Raw genomic sequence first — 17,403 nt, 5'->3', positions numbered from 1 at the left:
AACCAACCCTTTAATGTTTTGAAAATGTTTGGAATAAATAGGATTGAACTGAATTCAGTTCCTTTAATGGGCAATTTTAGGTACTCTGATGTAGATGCAGAGCTCATTATTTACTCATAATCAGAAGGTACAATTTCAATGGCTTTTTTTTTTTTTCATAAATAAACATGATTTTCGGTTAAAATTTATAATTTAAGGGACCAAGTATATTTTAACTGCTGGTCAACATTTCAAATTTCACCATTTTTTATCACCCTTTTGCCTTCACTGGCATTTAAAATTATAACCTTTTTCAATGCCTCTGTGGTGGCTCTGACAAATGACTTTTTAAATGTACAAATAGTCCATGCGCCCTCTCCATTAAAATAAAATCGTAAAAGCTGCATGAATAAAAATTGCAATTATAAAAGAATTAGCGAAATGCTGTTTAAAATGGTTTTAGATGGAGTACATCACGTCACACCGCAGGACGTATCTGCAAAAAAGTATTTCATGCCAGCTAACCGTTTCCTGAAATTCTTCTTGAACTTTTCCATGACAAAACATCTTTTTTTGAGCAGCTATAGCATGCAGTATTGCATACTGTAGGTACTAAGATATAATTTGCTATAATATGCAATAATATAATATGTAATAATATGCAATAATTTAATACTTAATATAATATAATATTTAATAATACTTAATATAATAAAAAATAATATATGCTGTTTTGTATTGTGTGAATAATATAGCCTACTTTGAATAGTCATATTATATATTTTAATATTTAAATGAGCAAAGGAAATATCCCAAGGCTGTTATTTGTTCTAAAACACCTGTAATGCATGGATACTAATATGATGTTATGCTATCCCAGTGTTTCCCAACCTTTTTCTTGTCATGTCACAGTTTTGATAAGTAAAAAATCCCACGGCACACCACTATGCACTAAAACAACAAAATTGCACAAACATGCACTGCTTCCAAAGGCATATTAAAACTGTATATCATATTGAAAGTAGCACACAGATTTAATGTGAAACTTGAGCTTAAGCCAGGTAGGAACACAATAGCCACGCAAGTTTCAGGAGTAACAACCGCATTTAAATACGGGAATGAATCCCATAAATTATCGTTATATGTATGTACGGAACACGACTCACTCTCGAAACGACAGCTTGATTGACAGCTTGGAAACCATAGCAACGCTGTGTGTTTGAAGTCCGTTATTGTCACCAAATTAATATTACAACGACAAAATTCTTGTTATTTTCAGCCATTTTAAAGCAGAGTGGACGGATGCGTCGTGTTTTGTTTATGCTTGTAAAGGCTTCTTCACAGAGTGCAATCTTGCGGTGTTGCCATGTTCACTTATGTCAAGAATTTTTTATCTTGTTGTTTAAGCTTGGCTCATAAAGCGATCGAATTTAATTTTATTATATTATGCAATATTTTAGTCTTAATTTCAGCATAACGCATTTCAGTTTATTTCAGTTTATCATGGGCTTGTTCTTGTTCACTGTTTTTCTAGAAAGATCTGGCAACACTCGTGCTCGTGCTGCTTTCCCTGTGATTTCTTCACCGCAAATACAGAAGAGAGAAACATCTGTGATACACGTTAAAAAACGTCATTAACAACTAGTTGTTTAGTTCGGTACATTTACTTTCTGTAAATGCGGTTGTCACTACCTGTATTTTTTTGGGAGTTAATACGGTTGTAGAATGCAGTTGTCACTCCCGTATTTTACTGAACTGTGTGTGTACAGAACGCGATTAAGCACTAAGAGGTGAACTGACAAACAAATTTAGCTGCAGCGTGTACGTGGCCAATATGATGTTGTTGGTGATGATAATAAAACAACACATTTTCATACTGTCGCTGTCGGGTGAAAACCTCATATTTTTTAAATAATTAAACAGAGTCATCAATGTTGGTATTAAGACTTTATATATGTCAAACATGTGTATGTGTCATTATAATATTAAAGAGTTAGTTCACCCAAAAATGAAAATTCTGTCTTTAATTACTCACCCTCATGTCGTTCCACACCCGTAAGACCTTAGTTCATCGTCGGAACACAAATTAAGATATTTTTGATGAAATCCGATGGCTCGTGAGGCCTGCATTAAGAGCAAGTTAACTTAGACTTTCAAACCCAGAAGGTACTAAAGACGTATTTAAAACAGTTCATGTGACTACAATGGTTCAACCTTAATGTTATGAAGCAACTAGATTACTTTTTGTGCGCAAAAAAACAAAAACCAAAATAATGACTTTATTCATCAATATTTAGCACTCGTCGCTGAACTAAACACTGCTTAATGAAGCTTTATGAATGTTTTGTTTCGAATCAGTAATTCGGAGCGTGTTTCAAATGATCTCAAACTGCAAAAGTCACGTGATTTCAGTAAACGAGGCTTCGTTGCGTCATAAGTGTTTCGAAATTTCAATGGTTCACGTGACTTTGGCAGTTTGATACGTGCTCTGAACCACTGATTTTGAAACAAAAGATAAATGGGATAAAAGCTTTGAAGCTTCATGAAGCATTGTTTTGAAATTGCCCATCACTAGATAATGTTGAATAAAGTATTTTTTTTTTTTTTTTGCCGCACAAAAAATATTCTGGTCGCTTCATAACATTAAGGTTAAACCACTGTAGTCACATGAACTGTTTTAAAGATATTTTTAGTACCTTTCTGGGCATTTGAAAGTCTAAGGTTACTTGCTCTCAATAGAGGCCTCACTGAGCCATCCGATTTCATCAAAAATATCTTAATTTGTGTTCTGAAGATGAACAAAGGTCTTACGGGTGTGGAACGACATGAGGGTGAGTAATTAAAGACAGAATTTTCATTTTTGTGTGAACTAACCCTTTAACCTTTTATGAAAATCAAGCTCAGCTGGAGTTGTAAGGTTTTTGACCAGTAAATGACATATTTTGTCTTTCATCTGAGACTGTATTGCATTGCATTCGCATTATACGTTCATCAACTTACAGTTTATTGTAACTGACTATATGGGTGCTCAGTTTTTCTTGTTGTTGAGTACATTTGGACAATTTGACTGACGGATCCAATAGAGTTACAAGGTTGTGTCACAAGCTCTTTGAAATCCTTTTCATTGGCTAAATATTTTTAAAACCCACATACAGGCATAAAGGATGACAAATAGCATTGATTTTTAAAAATAAAATAAAACAAATATGATGAGATACAAGGTTTCCGCCTGACAGCGAAAATATATTCTTAACTGTATAGAATTTATTTTATTTTATTTATTTTTTGGCATTCGGTAATTATCCACAGCACACTTTACACACTTGGCACAATGGTTGGGAAACACTGAATTATACTATAATATGCTATAACGTAATTGTACTTTAAATGACTTTAAATAATATTTAAATATTTAACTGAGCATATTTAATATTGAAATATAATCTATTTGAATATTTAAACTGGTGGTAATACATTAATATAAAATAAAATAATAATGACTTTGACTAGTCATATCATATATTTTGAATATTTAAATAAGCAAAGACAATAACCCCTTACTTGTTCTGTAGCACTCGCACAGTGTTCAGATACCACCATTGTGCTTTCCTTAGATATTGTCTGTGCATCATTGTTTACCGTATCCCTTGCCATTTCACATATTGTAATTCTCCATGAGTTGCAGCTCTTGTTATGTTCTCAAAAAGCAAAGCATCTTTTATCGTCTCGCTCCCTTCATTTGTGATAATTTTTTTATGGAATTGGCTGCACAATGAATAGTAACTCCCAGTTACAATGATCTATTCTACAGTCGTGTTATCTCCTTAATAGAGTGCAGCATAGAAGTAGCAGGGCAAGCGACGGTACTGTGGTAATTGTCAAGGAATCACACGGGGAGAGAGAACAATGGTGCTATAACTCCGCTTTCTATAATCATAATATTCCTTTGTTTCATGGAAATGAAAAGCATAGGCAATGAGAGCTCCAAGCAGGCCCGGCCTCTTTAAATCCAGGATTGTTTTTGCCATGTGGTTCCTTGGAGGTGCATTTGGAATTTGAAGGAATCATTCTCCCTTTTCAATTAAATATCGTCTCGAATGCGGTTCAGTTCACCAGAGAGCGTTCGCAGCTAATGTGTGGCATTCCTGAAGGTAATCGTATTCCTCACAACATGGAATAAGCGCGTAAAGGCGTAAATGGAGTTAATGTGGATTTTCGCGAAGCTCCCAGACGATGCATTATTTTTCTAATCTTATTGGTTTGCCTTTGCTTTGCTCAGTTTGTTTACTGCATTCAACATTTAATACAACCTGATCGACATCTCACCAGTTTCCTGTGCCTGACCCCGCCATTTTGGTCGGCTCTCATCTGGATTTGCATAGCAATTCCTCCTGATTGTCTTGTGCGTTTCTGTACGACTCTCCAACCCATTAGTCGGAGTAAACAGCAACTACTGCACCATGATTACAGAACTCAAACTGCCGGATAATGGCTCCCGCATCGGTGTGTGTAATTGATTGGTATTGAGCTGTCAAGCTGCATACATTATTACAGTGCTGAAATCAACTCGCAGGCTTTTGTCTGTTAGTAAGACGATAGACCGTCTGGGACTGGTTGCCTCTGTGCGCTTGGGAGAATTTATCTTGGTCCCTGCTGCTTTTTATGAGACATTTCCCCACTGCTTTCTGATCTCTCTTTGCTATTTTATGAGACTGTGGCTTTCGAATGCAACATTTATGGGTGTAACTGCTATAGCATAGAAGCGTATGATCTAAGGAATGCTATCTGCCAAACACTAAATATGTGCTCCATTAGGAGAAAAAGCATTTTTTTTGTGAGCAAGTGCCTTTTTGGCACTTGTGCCAATTGAAATGCTTTTTTCCTTACCCTATCCCCTCCCTCCCTTCCTTTTTCCCTCTTCAACACCTCTTATTGCCCCCTTCCTTTGAAAAAGTGTGTGTTTATTTTACCTTCCTCCTTTTTTTTTTCTCCCTCCCCTTTGGTTTCCTTCAAATTTGGCATCCATGTTTGCCTCAGGATGTCTGTCACAAACTGCAGTCAAACGTTGTGACAATGCTTTTTGTTTCCGCCCGTGCCTTTTTTATGACCCTCTTATTTCTTTTTTCCTTTTTCCTGTTTTTTCCTTCAAGGTCTGGCGCACCTGACGGTAAAGAGCCAAGGTATGGGGCCTCTCCCATTTCTTTTTTCTTTTTTTTAATTCCCCCTTTTTTGTACCTAACCCTTGCTTCCACAACTCATTTAATCTACTTTTTCCCCTTCCATTTCTTTGTCCCGTTGGTTTCTGTGCCCTTTCATTCTCTGCTATCTGTGTGTTCTCCATGTGCGTCTCCTCACCCCTGTCCTGTCCACTGGCCCAGCCCCAGGAGCAGCTCCTCTGATGGCCACTCCTGCAGCAGGTAATGCTCTTACGCTCTCCCTCACATGTTTGTTTTGGTCCTGGTGTTGTGCGGTCACAAACCGTACCCAGAATGCACAGAGCCAGAGCTCTGCTGTCATTCTAGCTGTTTGGCTCTATTAAAAAACAACAAAAAAAGAGTAGTTTTGATTGAAAGCTGCCGATTGAATGTGTATTTTTTTTTTTTAAATGTCTCTAATTGATTTTGTTTAATTTTCTTTCTTTATTATCGGTGTGTACTTGAAATGCAAATAATGTACCCGTTTGAAATGTTTCTTGCCTCTTCTTTCAGCTGAAGCGACTCATTGTGGCAGCTGATAACTGTCATTATACTATCTATTATACACTTCACATTCTTTTATCTGCATGTTCGCTGAATTACAGTGTAGTCAGGCTAAGCTTTAAAACTGCAATTATTTTTTTTATAAGAGAAGTCTACTGTGCTGCCGCTTGAAATGCAAAAACACTTCAGTCAGACATATTTATCTAACAAATTTAGACAGAGCACACTCCCTGTCTGCAGCAATAACAGAAGGCAGCTTGATTCCTTGATTCCCTTACTGACCTGTCAATCTTAATTACTTCAAGTGATTACAGGCCTATGTGAGATAAGCAGGGTTTGCTAATTGCAGGATTTGCTAATGATTGGTTCATGAAGCTCATATGAGGATGTATGTCTTCATCAAAATGTCTCATGTGATATCCACACACACACAAAAAAAATCTGTATTACTATTATATTTAAATTCATAATTAATTGTTTTTTAATGCATGTTTTTAAACTATATGCAGTATTAGAAAATATATTTTAAAAATTCAACTATCGTTTGTTCAAAAGTTTGGGGTCATTCATAATTTTTTGTGAAAGAAAAATGAATCCTTTATTCAGCTCAGAACATTTAAATTGATTTAAATTGATCAAAAGTGACAGCAAAGACATTTATAATGTATCCTTAAAAAAAAAAATGAGCAGCACAACCTTTTTCAGCTGTGATAAGTTTTTTGAGCAGTAAATCAACATATTAGTATGATTTCTGAAGTGTAGAGTAATGATGCTGCATCCCTATCATAGGAATAAATTACATTTAAAATATATTCAAATAGAGCTTTCTTTTATTGTAACAAAATATTTCTGTTTTACTGAATTTTGTTAAAATAAATGTAGCATTCATTGTAAGAAAATCCCTGTTGAATTACAATACATTTGCCAGCATTAAGCTGTAATTTTACACTGTGCCTACTGTAATATATGCAACAACAGTTTATTACTGTAAAAAAACATTACAGTACTGTAGAAAACATAAGCTGTACAGTATAATACTGCCAGGTGTTTGGTTGCCATTTTACTATGTGAAATTTGCATTCTAAAATGAAAACCACTGAAAATTGCTTGTAAACAAATGGTTTGAACAAGAGATAGCTTTAAAACATTATGCTTTTATTATTAAAGTCAAATACATTCATTAAGTGATGCTATTTTCACTTCACCGGTGAGACTGGGCTGAACAGAACACAATGCTGTGACTTCACATGACTAAATAAAGCCCCACTCACAGTTCATGAGTTTTTTTTTTTGGCCACAGTTGGATTCACAGTTGTTGTGCTTCATTGTCTGCTTGGACACCACCTTCACCTGGCTGGCCTTTGTTCCCCTCTGATAGTTCAAACCAATGAAGCACCTAAAATGTAATAACAGAGAAATATAAGATATTAGGTGAAATAGATTATTTCACCTATATGCATTCACCTTATAAATATTCTTAGTTGTTGTCATTGTCATGTTAGGGCTACTCGATTATGGCAAAACTCATAATCACAATAATTTTGGTCAATATTGAAATCACAATTGTTTAACATGATTATTGGTGGGTTATATGTTCAAAGTCTGATATGAGTAATTTTAAATATCAGTGAAATATCCCAATTATCAATACTTCAGCAAAAATTAATACTAGGTTAACTAATGTAAGAAAAAGGCCCTTGAAACTGATACAGAAGACAAATAAACAGTCAGTAATACAGTAAGAACAAACAAACTAATTACAAACAAAACCGACAAATAAATACAACAGAATACAAATACAAATTAACAATGCTTTAAATTTTTCGGGAAGATGCACTAACAGTGGTATTCAGATAAGTAATAGACAACAGAAATGAAATAAAATAATCAAATGTAAAATAGGGCTGGACGATATGGCCAAAATTTATATCACGATATAATTCTTAATTTCGGTCGATACGATATAATTCCGATATCGATATGAACTATATAATAGCCTCAGAAAAACTGCCAAGAACGGCCACAACGGATGTCTGTACCTACAAATGTCTGAAAAATGAATTTGCCAAATCTATGAAATCTATTCCTATAAAACTATATAATATTTTAGAAATAAAAACAGTACAAATAAATTTATGTTCAGCTTTTATTTGTATTTAGCCTTCATACAAACATAAAAATAAACATAAGACTCACTGACTTTAGTAATATTAATATCTTTAACATTAAACTATAACGTAGGCTGATTTTATTATTCTTAAAGGGTCATGAAACCCCAAAACACTTTTTTTGAGATGTAAACAGATATGTATAGGCTTCACATCATTGAAAACACTAAAGGTGAAAAGTGAAAGTGAAAAATAGTTATTTTTGCATTTTCAGAGCGATTTCTGTCTTCCTGTTTGAAACGTAATCGTGTACTTTCGGCCCAAGTATGAGCATGGTCGAACATGCTGACGTAGACCGTTTCAAGCGAATCTCGACATATATATTCATGACATAAAGCTCATTTAATCCAATCACTGTGCTGTAGTATGCATAAGATTATAATTGCAGTATTATGCATGAGGAAGCATCACTTCTCTCGGAAGTGGATTGTTTTGCTGTAATCTACCAGCACAAATGGAAAATATGTTCGCATGAGATCGCATTACAGTGGAGAATTCAAATATCACAAAAGTGCTGCTCATTCACCTTTGCCTGCCCTAGCTGTGTTCAAACATGCGAGCCGTAGGCCGTTTTACTCAGCACAGCAGCACGTGTGTTGTTTGTATTTTGCTCGCGATGCGGTCAGAACTGGAGTTTGAATACGAACACATGAGAAATATACAGGCGGAGCGTGCATATGTTCGGTTTCAGCGCGGAGCTCCGCGATGAGTTTAATAACACTAGCCACATGACACACAGTTCATACAGAATAAAGTATCCGTGTTTAAAGTTTTTATTTCACGCATTCTCCTGCACCAAACATTAACCAGCACGGTGTAGTTATGCACACATATTTTCATCAAGTTGTGGAAGCTTGTTCCGTCGCATTTGCATCAGGTGTACTCATTTTGTAAAACTTGCCGCGTTCGCGTTTGATCTTAGCGTACAACTGCTGAGCACTGGCTGGTGGCTGCATGTCTCTGTGGTGTACGTCATCACGCAAATAGCCAATCGCGTTCTGCTCTTTCTAACGGCTGCGCCTGAGAAATGCTGTAATGTATATATCGAAATACCGGAAATGTGTTTAAAAATCATATCACCGTTATCGAAAAAAATTATATCGCGATATATATATATTGATATTGAATTATTGTCCAGCCCCTAATGTAAAATAACACTGCTGTATACATTAAACATAGACTAATCCTTATTAAAACTAAAAAAGTAATTCATTCAGGAGCAGTGAGTGATTTATCTTAGTTTTTTGTTGTTTGATTAACATTGACTGCAGCAGGTTTATTAGGCTGCTGTCACTTTAAAAGCTGCACGGATCCAATATACCGTTACATATGCGTTTTCTTTCTCAACTGTTTACATTGTGTGTATGCTATTTGACCGTTTAGGCACGTATCTGAAGCTCACAGTATACTTATGCGCATTTTGCCCCGTCTCGGAGCGTGCACACAGAAAGACTCCTAGGGAACGGCATCTCTTTTTTTAATGAGCTTTTAATATCACTGTTTAATATCAAGCATGTCCCGCAGTTTAGCAACAGTAGACTGCGTTTTATAACACCCTCTTATTCGGCTGATTTGGATGTTAAGTTTGGCTTAGGGAGGAACGAAAGCGCACTACTTTGGACAGGATGGTACGCTGAATGTAATGCAGCAACGCCACAATAAATGTTTTACCTCCTTTATCTTGTTTTCATATTCGTTGGAAGCCAAAATTGAATTACGATTAATCGCGCAGTCCTACATTATGGCAGTTTCGGAGTTGTCTTTATTTCAACTTTGATTTGAGGCGTTATAGGAGACCTTAGTATCTTTGAGTAAAACGTTGTATTATTTTGTCTGCAGTGTTTAGTTTTCCAAGATAAAAAGGTTACATTCCTGTCCTTAAATGAATTACAAACAGCATTTTGAATGTAAAATAAACCTCTCTCTCTTTATTTCTCCGAAACTGCCTCAAAGTAGCTAACCATGTTAGTCGATTGGATTGTTCAGACTGGTCATGCTGTGGAATGAAGCTCTACACATGGCTGGTGCAATGATAGTTTGATAGTTCAAATTTAACAAGAACAGACCTGCCAGTAACAAAACCCTGCAGACTGTGTTTTTTGTTGACCTTTCAGGAACAGCAGTGATGCTATTTCTAACAAATACAGCTGATGGGACATTGTGAAATTTGATGAAACTTCAGGAGAGCAGTGGGAGAGGAGTGCATGGCTCCTGTTATTGGCAGTTCTTTTCTTCCTGTTTAATTTGACTGCAGAATACAATCAGACGGTCTAACTATCATTGCACCAGCGTTGTGTAGAGTTATATGCAGTGACATGATCAGTCTGAAATGTCCCATCCCTTATCAAAGCTATGCTTTGAGGTGATTCCATGTTTGAGAGAAATAAAGAAAGAGAGAGGTGGGCTGGGAGGTAATGAGGGAGAATTACTCAATTAAAAAACATGCAGTGTAATAATACATTCGGTCTGAACCTAGTGTTACAATTGAATGCACATTCCTGCTTAAACTTAGGCTTAGTCCACAAGTACATGGGGATTTTCATAAATGGAAATTTTATAAATGTTCCTCCTTTGTTTAAAAAAAAACCCACAAAAAAAACACACGTCCACATGATAACGCAAAAATGTGCTATAAAGCGCTGTCAAGAGCATGACAACCCAACATTTGGTGATATAACCCTCACCGTAAAGCCATGTTGGCCAATCAGAAGCCTGGAAAAAAGGCATTTCTGGTTCCGGTTTCCGACGTCACAAGCCAAAATCTCCACTTTCGCCATCTACAAGACAACACTGCAACCAGTTTCTAAAAATTTTGACCCTGGCAGGAGTTTTCAAAAAGTTTGGTTTCAGTGACCGGATACTACGTTTGCATGTGGACAAACAGCCAAACTGCATAGAAAAAGCTGCTTTTTTAAAAATACCCATGTTCGTGTTTACAGGGCCTTAAAGGGATAGTTCACCCAAAAATGAAAATAATCCCATGATTTACTCACCCTCAAGCCATCCTAGGTGTATATGACTAGGGCTGTGACGGTGGCAAATTTTTACTACCGCAGTGGTAAATCAACCGCCGGTGTTGCGGTGGTGGGGTCCGAAGGGGGGGCGGGGTTTGTTTTTTAAAAATGTGTATATATATATATATATATATATATATATGTTTGTTTTTTAAAAATGTGTATATATATATATAATATATATATATATATATATATATATATATATATATATGTTGTCACGATACTATAAAAATGTCTTATGATACTATACCAGCTGAAGTATCACGATACCAAGTAGTATTGCGATACCATGCAGTATACAAAATGAACCAAACTTTCATAAAAACAGACCAGATTTTCTCTGAATACTTAATTAATGAGAATGAATAACAGGCTTTTATTACCAATCAAATGAATCATTGTAAACAAAATTCATCTTAGCACTGCACAGAAGCTGTATGAACTGACATTACGATGTAGCATTTATGCATTTACACTTCAATTACAGTTGCATAAATAATGTTATGATATTAATGTTTCAAATATAAAATTTTGAATATAGAAATAAAAATGTTGGCAGAAAAAAATGATAGAATAGACCTATTTTTTTAGATGGTAAAAAAATTATAGAATAAGCCTACTTTTAGATGGGAGACTAAAGTCGCCAGTAGGTGGCAGCAAGTGTTAATGATTAAGTCAATGAATCATTCAACCGATTCGTTCAAAACGGCTGATTCATTCAGGAACGAAGCAAATGACTGTCTTCATGAATGGATTAGTGAGTCAGTGACTCGCCCAATTTGTTCAAAAACAGATTCATTTAGAAACGAAACAAAAACAGCGCTCTTGCTCATGTCACGAACTATCAGGAGCATTTTGCCAGCCTATCTTGAAATATCTAACCCTGACTGGAGAGCAGTATGTATATTAAAACATATACATTTATAATTATAAAATCACGATTGATATGATTGATAAGAACCGAGTGTAAACCCACTATAGCTTATTGATGAATGGAATAGCATTTGTCTGAATCGTGTTCGCAAAGATGTTTCTAGAAACAAACTATTTAATCTTTTCCAGAAGTGGTCAAATGAGCAACGGAAAAACTGTGAGAATTCATTCTTATATAAAGATTTTATGATGTTAATTAAGTGAATTTCAGACCCTTTCTCCAGATAAAATGCACTGCGAACAACAACGTGCAAGTGCAACTTTATCTCATTGCAAAATTAACGAAAGCATCAGGAAACAATAAGGCGCTAATTCTACAGAGCATTTACTACACAGGGCACAGCAGACAGTCAACGGCAGTCTCTTGTAATGTTTTTGCAGGCACGCATGTTCAACTGAAGTGTACTTGCCGCACATACAACATTTCTTATGGTACTGACTATACTACCGTTTAAAAAATACAATGGCATCGCCAGTATTTTGAAGCTTTGGTATCGCGATACTACCGTAGTACCGGTACACCGTGCAACCCTAATATATATATATAAATATATTAGAGGTTGCGTTAGACTTGCGTTTCGCTGTCATTTTGATGGACAGGATCGTAAAAAAAAAAAAAATCCATCATAATCAATATTACCCGTCATTTTTATTTTATATTTTAATGATAAGACATTTTATTCACGAACTTACAGGATAAGCAAATAGGCATAGGCTTGCATTTATTTATACTATGAAAAGAAAGTTGATCAAAGACTAGCTGCATCACTTTCAGTTTTCATCTTGTCACGGACTGTGAGTGAATGCGATCATCCTTTCCTCTTTACTACTGTACGAACAAAATAAACATGAATGAAAATAAAAAAAAAATATGTTGAAAGATACAGTAGCTTACTGAAATCTGTATCACGTCAGTGTTGCCAACAATGTCACGTAACATTATACCTCAGAAAAGCCATTCATTGACCATAAACTTATAGTCAGCAAGAAAAATAAAAAAACGTAATTATGTAAGTAAGCATAATTAACTTATTATTATACGATTTACTTAAACTGGGTGCTCATCTGTGTGTAATCATAGACAGTAAAAGAAATGGACACAGCGACCCCATTGGAACTCAATTGAGTCAAGTGAAGCCCATTTTTAGCGATTTTTAGCACTTCCGTTTCTGACGCGCAGACTCAAACTAAGCTTGATGACGTCAGCAACCTGTCTGACAGATGTAAATCTTCTAGTAGCTGTGCGTGAAAACTGCCATCGTTAATCTTGCAGAGACGGCGAGCTTGAGCGGGGAGTTCTTTGGCGTGAGTGAGCAGGAGTAAGTATTCTGATTAATTATTTTGTATAGTATTTTAAAATGTAACGCCAGTACGCCATATTAAGTTAATGCATACTATTGCCTGCAAGCTTCTCCTCCTGTCTGTACGGTAATTTCTCTACTGTGCGACAGAGAGTCGAGTGGTTATGACGCAATCGTTAGCCTATTTTTACAAAAACTGTTTCTACGGGGCCATAATGTAACATAGAAGGTAATGGAGCCCTTTATACATTGTCGTGTATCTTTAGAAATAAATAATGGACAAATGGAGTCTTTAAACGCCTCAGATGTAAAGTTATTCACTGTCAAAGTGACGCCAAAATGAATGGGAGTCAATGGGATGCTAACGCAAGTGAAGTTCTGCTACAAGATGGAAGCACGTGGCCGACTTCAACTTCCGGTCAACTTCCTTGGGCACTGTGTGTAATCAAGCCCATCGTTTTCATTTTATTCTGGAGTCTGAACTCGCGCTCTGCTGCCACACTGGAGCGCACTCACCACCTACTGGACAGGGGTGGGAATTACAACAAGCTTACATACAAACTACATAATCTGTCAAAATGACGGACGGGCTGCAGATTTTTTCCGTCACTGCTAAACAAATTCCATCAAAGACGGAAAATTTTCAGTTAACGCGATCTCTGAGATATATAAATATATATTATATATGACGTCACACTACCGCCGGTGACACTCCACGACCGCGGTGGCAACTTCACCACCGCAGTGGTGCGGTTGTCATGCCTACCGTCACAGCCCTATATATGACTATCTTGTTTCAGACGAACACAATCCGAGATATATTTAAAAATATCCTTAGTCCTCCAAGGTTTATAATGGTTGTGAATGGTAGGCCAAATTCTGAATACAAAAAAATGCATCCATCCATAAAAAAAGTAATCCATATGACTCAGGAGGGTTAATAAAGGCCTTTTGAAGCGAAGGGATGCATTTTTGTAAGAAAAATATATCCATATTTAAAACTTTATAAATTCAAATAACGAGCTTCCGGCGGACGACCATATACATACTGCGCATGTCACTTTGGGCGGAAGAGCAACCTTTGACCTGACGCAATGACGCACGCGGATGGTCATGAATTAGAAGTTTAAAATGAGAAATTTTAAAGAGAAATGTTGGAGGATTTCGATATAAGAGAAGAGGAGCTTGAGTTTGTTGCCCAGCTATATTTGTTTGAACCGTGAGAGGCGTCAAAGCTTATGATACTCCTACATCCTGCGTAATACTGTACATCGCGTCAGAGGATTGCTCATTTGGCGCAAGTCGACTTAAGCATTCTGCGTGCGGTCTTTCACCGGAAGCTAGTTATTTGAAAATATAAAGTTTTAAATATGGATATTTTTCTTACAAAAATGCATTTATTCACTTCAAAAGGCCTTCGGGAGTTGTATAGATAAATTTTTTTTATGGATGGATGCATTTTTTCTGTCTTCAGAATTTGGATTACCATTCACAACCATTATAAACCTTGGAGGACTAAGGATATTTTTAAATATATCTCGGATTGCGTTCGTCTGAAAGTAGATAGTCATATACACCTAGGATGGCTTGAGGGTAAGTAAATCATGGAATAATTTTCATTTTTGGGTGAACTATCCCTTTAAACTCACTACCAAAAGAACAACTGTAATCATAAAGTCAATATAGGAACAGGAGAGAGCCATTAATTTAAGGTACAGCTTATGGTAAATGACAATTTAATATTCCTGAACAGAACTGGGAGGGGCAAAATGTCCAAACAATATTTAGGACTAGCAGAGGATTTATCTTTCAACATCAATGTCCTTGCAGCTTCCTCTTAGTATTGTAAGTTGAATACATAGTAGGTAGCAAAAATTGCAGCAAGCTCTGTGATGAAGCTTTGCTGGATGCCTTCACAGATGATGTGGTTTTCAATGCTGATCATCCATCCTCCAGTTGTGATTTTGTCACCAGCAACTGATGCAGACAACAATTATAGTTAATGTCCTGAAACAGTGTCAAAAATTGGTATCAGCACATTTTCCAAGGCTAAAATACACCCAATTAAATCACCCAATTAAACTGAGAAGTATCATAAGTTATACTGCTGTAGGGCTGCAACAACTAATCAATAAAATCTATTATTATCGAAAATAATCGACAACGAATTTGATTATCGATTAGTCACGTCTGTCCATTGCTTATTTCTATGGACATAACGTACAGCCAAACCAAAAATTATTCAGACATTTTTTATATATTTTTGATATCTTTTTACTAGTGGGTGCAGGACACTATAGTTTATTTATGTAAGTGAGGATAGCAAAATAAAGTAAACTGTGACATATTGTACCCAAACATTCTTCATACAGTGGACTACTAATTTGGAACCAAAAATTATTCAGACACTTTAACCTGACCATGTTTTGCTTAAGTGTTATCTGACATAATTAAGATGAATTTTTCTGACACAGTTTAACTCTGAGATCTTGTCATATTTTATTACCCTTTTTTAAACTATTGTGAATAAACTATAATAATGAATGAAATGTTTAAGGTGTCTGAATAAATTAGAATGCTTTATATTATATAGAATGCTTTATATAGAATGCTTTATATTTATAAGCACTTCAAACAAAAGCGAACGTCTTGCCCTGTCATGCTTTGACCAGATGCATGTGCTATTTAATGCTTCCGGCATGTTTTCCTCAATGCATAACATATATTTATGGTTATATCCTTATCTGTACAGTAAATGTTAGAAAGTCCCAAAAGCATTTCCACTTTGTATATTACAACAATATTTGTTTTCATATGCTTTATATTCCAGATTGATTTATCAAAATAATCTTTAGTTGCAGCCCTATGCTGCTGCAAAGCAATACTTTCCATGACTTGGGACAGCTAAAACAACACTGATGCAACGATGTAAGTTAATGAGACAAATACTTAACACATAACTTTAAATTTGCAATTACCTTAAAGTAGGCAAGGAGAAAAGTCGCATGCACCATCCACTTCGTGCTCGCAGGGTCACGGTCTCCTTTAATTCTGCTTCTTCCTTCTAACGTTAATAAAATATTGTAGATTTGTCATTTTAAACCTTTGACTACACATTGACTATTGATTTGATGCATTGTGATTTTGCTCAGATGGGTTATGAGCAGGCTCAACAGCATCTCACGTCTGACTAGACTAAAAAGATAAAATACTGTATTATTCTGTAAGACTGAACAGTAGCTTGCTGTTATTATTTTGCTTCTCAAATCATCTACAGTATTCAACTGCCTTTATGAAGAATGATAAATGACTATACCAAATGTCCTATATTTTTACAGCAATTTTTTAGTGTTGTTGAACATTAAAAGACTTCTTTCAAAAAGAAAAAAATAAATCTTAGTGACCCCAAACTTTTGAACAGTACATATAAATTTAAGAAGGAAAACTATATATTTTTATATTTATGTAGTATTTCACAACATTTCCATGCTGGTGTGGTATGAAGGCTTTAAGCTTTTTTTTCCTCTATATCTTTCCAGTCAAGTCAGTTTGGATTATTTTCAGTATTTGAGTTTGTAATCTGGCAACTGCAAAATACTAACATGCTGTAATTCATCGTGTTTGTTTATTCTCATGATTTTTAAGGATTAAATTGGCTCTATTCCAAGACCTACTGAGCTCTCTTGATGCCTAATGCCTACATAAACAGCTGCCTTCCAAGACAGCATCCTAACCATAATGTAATGGATCCTCATAAGCGACTGATTTGGAACTCTCTGCACAGGCAGAAACTCAGCATGCCACATAAATGGCACTCTGGAGACAAGAATCACAACTGATTCCATTAGAGTTTAGTTTTAGCTTATTGCTAAGCTACTGACAGGCTACTCTAATAAGCAAAAATATACTTACTACACACATATATATTAAAGAAACACTCCACTTTTTTTTGAAAATAGGCTCATTTTCCAACTCCCCTAGAGTTAAACAGTTTAGTTTTACTGTTTTCGAATCCATTCAGCCGATCTCCGGGTCTGGCCGTACCACTTTTAGCATAGCTTAGCATAGTTCATTGAATCTGATTAGACCGTTAGCATCTCGCTCAAAAATGACCAAAGAGTTTTGATATTTTTCCTATTTAAACTCTCATTCCGGCGTAATAATCAAGGAACTTTGCTGCCGTACCATGGGTGCAGTAGGCGCAATGATATCACGCAGCGCCTGTGACCCCCTGTTTGCACGGGGAGCGTGCCTTGCAACCATGGAGTCATTTTTGAGAGACGCTGCGTAATATCATTGCGCCTGC

The 17,403-nt window shown here is 35.9% G+C and overlaps 1 protein-coding gene across 7 annotated transcripts in view; it reads left to right on the top strand.

Annotated features, from left to right (window-relative positions):
- nrxn2a (neurexin 2a) overlaps positions 1-17,403 on the top strand; it is a 516,409-nt gene that overhangs the window by 112,222 nt on the left and 386,784 nt on the right. For 6 of the 7 annotated variants that reach the window (XM_048167611.1, XM_048167610.1, XM_048167609.1 and 3 more), the window contains 2 exons: positions 5,130-5,159; positions 5,358-5,396. The exons of the other annotated variant lie outside the window; for it this stretch is intronic. In XM_048167611.1, coding sequence (XP_048023568.1) covers positions 5,130-5,159; positions 5,358-5,396 — 69 coding nt within the window. The remainder of the gene's footprint in view (positions 1-5,129; positions 5,160-5,357; positions 5,397-17,403) is intronic. 7 annotated transcript variants of the gene reach the window in all.

The sequence above is a fragment of the Megalobrama amblycephala genome, linkage group LG18 (genome assembly GCF_018812025.1).
Source record: "Megalobrama amblycephala isolate DHTTF-2021 linkage group LG18, ASM1881202v1, whole genome shotgun sequence".
Taxonomy (NCBI): domain Eukaryota; kingdom Metazoa; phylum Chordata; class Actinopteri; order Cypriniformes; family Xenocyprididae; genus Megalobrama; species Megalobrama amblycephala.
Note: the sequence above shows the minus strand (reverse complement) of the source record. Positions and strands in the feature narration are given on the sequence as shown.